At 47.5% G+C, this 2,174-nt stretch overlaps 1 protein-coding gene across 1 annotated transcript; it reads right to left on the bottom strand.

The window, feature by feature from the left end:
* Window positions 1-234: 234 nt before the first annotated feature.
* Window positions 235-1,924, bottom strand: LOC120029673 (5-hydroxytryptamine receptor 7-like). Its single transcript, XM_038974950.1, has 2 exons — window positions 1,494-1,924; window positions 235-991 (listed from the first exon to the last, which is right to left on the bottom strand). Exons 1-2 carry the CDS (start codon window positions 1,922-1,924, stop codon window positions 235-237), a joined length of 1,188 nt encoding a protein of 395 aa, XP_038830878.1.
* Window positions 1,925-2,174: the final 250 nt, after the last annotated feature.

Raw genomic sequence — 2,174 nt, 5'->3', positions numbered from 1 at the left:
TTTGATGCTCCCTGACTGTTGCTCCCTGACTGTTAGGCTTTCGTTTTGAGGATTGTTAACAAGATGGACAGAGTGAAGAGACTGTAAAAATGTAGGTCCATTATCACTACATTGAGGTTGTTTTTTTACTCAAACCACCCACAGACCGCAGTCGTATGTTTGGCACCCTGATCTAAACCATAGTTTGCCGGTCCTTGTGTAGCAAAGTGTTAGAGAAGTTTAAGAAACACTGTTCTAGATCTCCAGATCTGGTCTCTCAGCCAGTTTGATGGCCTTGTGCATGCTGGCGGCGGAGAGTTTGCGGTTAATGTTCCTGTACCTGCAGAGCAAGATGTTACGGTAGGTGGTCCTCAGGTCCCTGTTGAAGAAGGCATAGATGAATGGGTTGATGAGGGAGTTGGCGTAGCCCAGCCAGAGGAGAAACCGTTCCACCCAGAGGGGAACGCAGCTACACTCTACCCCACAGATGAAGGGCCTGGCCGTGGACATCAGGAAGAAGGGCAGCCAGCAGACAGAGAAGGCCCCCACAACGATCCCCAACGTGGCGGCCGCCTTCTGCTCCCGCTTGAAGATGGAGATGTTTTTCCTGTCGTTCTTCAGCAGACGAGAGAAACTGGCACACTCCTCCACCTCCTTCTGGAGTTTCAGGGCCGCTGCCACGCAGTCAACACTGTTGCGCTCGTCCTCCGCCTTGGGGAAGCCTTGGATGGTGTGCTTGGCGGCGCTCACCTTGGCTGCTCGGTAGATGCGGTAGTACATCATCAACATCACCGACATGGGGATGTAGAATGCAACGGCGGTGGAGTAGATGGTGTAGCCCACGTCTTGGGTGATCAGACACACCTTGTCATCGTTGACGTTCTGGGCCCAGCCGAACAACGGGGGCAGGGTGATGGAAGCAGACAGCAGCCACACAGACAGAACTATTTTGGCCATGCATCTCCCACTCTGTCGCACAGGGTAGGTCAAGGGTTTCGTTATGCCTAGGTACCTGTGACAGCAAAGAGATTAGTTAAAAATATTGTGAAGTCTCTGATGAAAGTAATGTGATTGAAATATAGCACACACAGGATAGTATAGATCAAGAGGTGTCCAACTGTCTTCCTGGAGAGCTGCTGTGCAGGCTTTTGCTACAGCCCTGCTTTAACACACCTGATTCTGCTAATCAAGATCCTGATGAGCAGCTCATTAGAAGCAGGTGTGTTAAAGCAGGCTTAGAGTAAAACCCTGCACACCCCAGTGACTCTCGAGGAGGAGGGTTGGCCATCCCTGGTATAGGGTTGGGTATACATATGATAATCCATTCTTAATTATTCATCAATGGTAGAATAAAAAAATGTACGCAAGTACTTTGGTGTTAATTGCTGTTGACATATATATTTTTTTATAAATTAGACTAACCTGCATAGATAATGGTTTTGGGAAAAAAACAAAAACATTTGCAATAATGAAAGATTTGTTGGTTTATCATTAGGGACGGCATCTTGACTCACCTGTCTATGCTTATTACACACAGGGTCATGATCGAAGCAGTGCAACACATCACGTCCATGGCAATGAAAACGTTGCAGAACACCTGTCCGAAGATCCACTGCCCACCGATGAGGTCCGTGATGCTGACAAAGGGCATCACCGCCACCGCTATGGACAGGTCTGCCACGGCCAGAGAGACAATTAGATAATTGGAGGGCTGTTTCAGCTTCTTCACAAAGCACACAGATATCACCACAAGTAAGTTCCCGCAAATAGTGAACAAAGTGAGCACAGTGAGAACTCCTCCAATAAGCACCTTCTCCACATTCCCGTGGCTAAGAATCTGCTCCCCGCAGCTGGTGTCATTTTCCGTGAAGCTCAGAGTTGGCAAAATTGCGATGGTTGTTTGGGGCGCTCTCAGCAAACGCAGATCCATCCCCGCTGTAGTCATGCTGGTCCTGGCAAATTCCTTCATCAGGTCTTTGGTCAAATATGATCTCATAAGATTAATACTATTTCATTGGAACCATTCTTATAATGCCTATTAATCCGTTATTAATAATGCATTGAGTATCCATCAAATCACAATGATAATTTCCTCCCAACTAAATTGATACCTTTGTCTTTTCCACAACTTCCAAATGACCAGTCCCGGTAGGCCAGTTATCCATCCACCGGTGCCAAATCAGCAGGTTAATGGG

Source organism: Salvelinus namaycush, chromosome 35 (genome assembly GCF_016432855.1).
Source record: "Salvelinus namaycush isolate Seneca chromosome 35, SaNama_1.0, whole genome shotgun sequence".
NCBI classification, from domain to species: Eukaryota; Metazoa; Chordata; class Actinopteri; order Salmoniformes; family Salmonidae; genus Salvelinus; species Salvelinus namaycush.
Note: the sequence above shows the minus strand (reverse complement) of the source record. Positions and strands in the feature narration are given on the sequence as shown.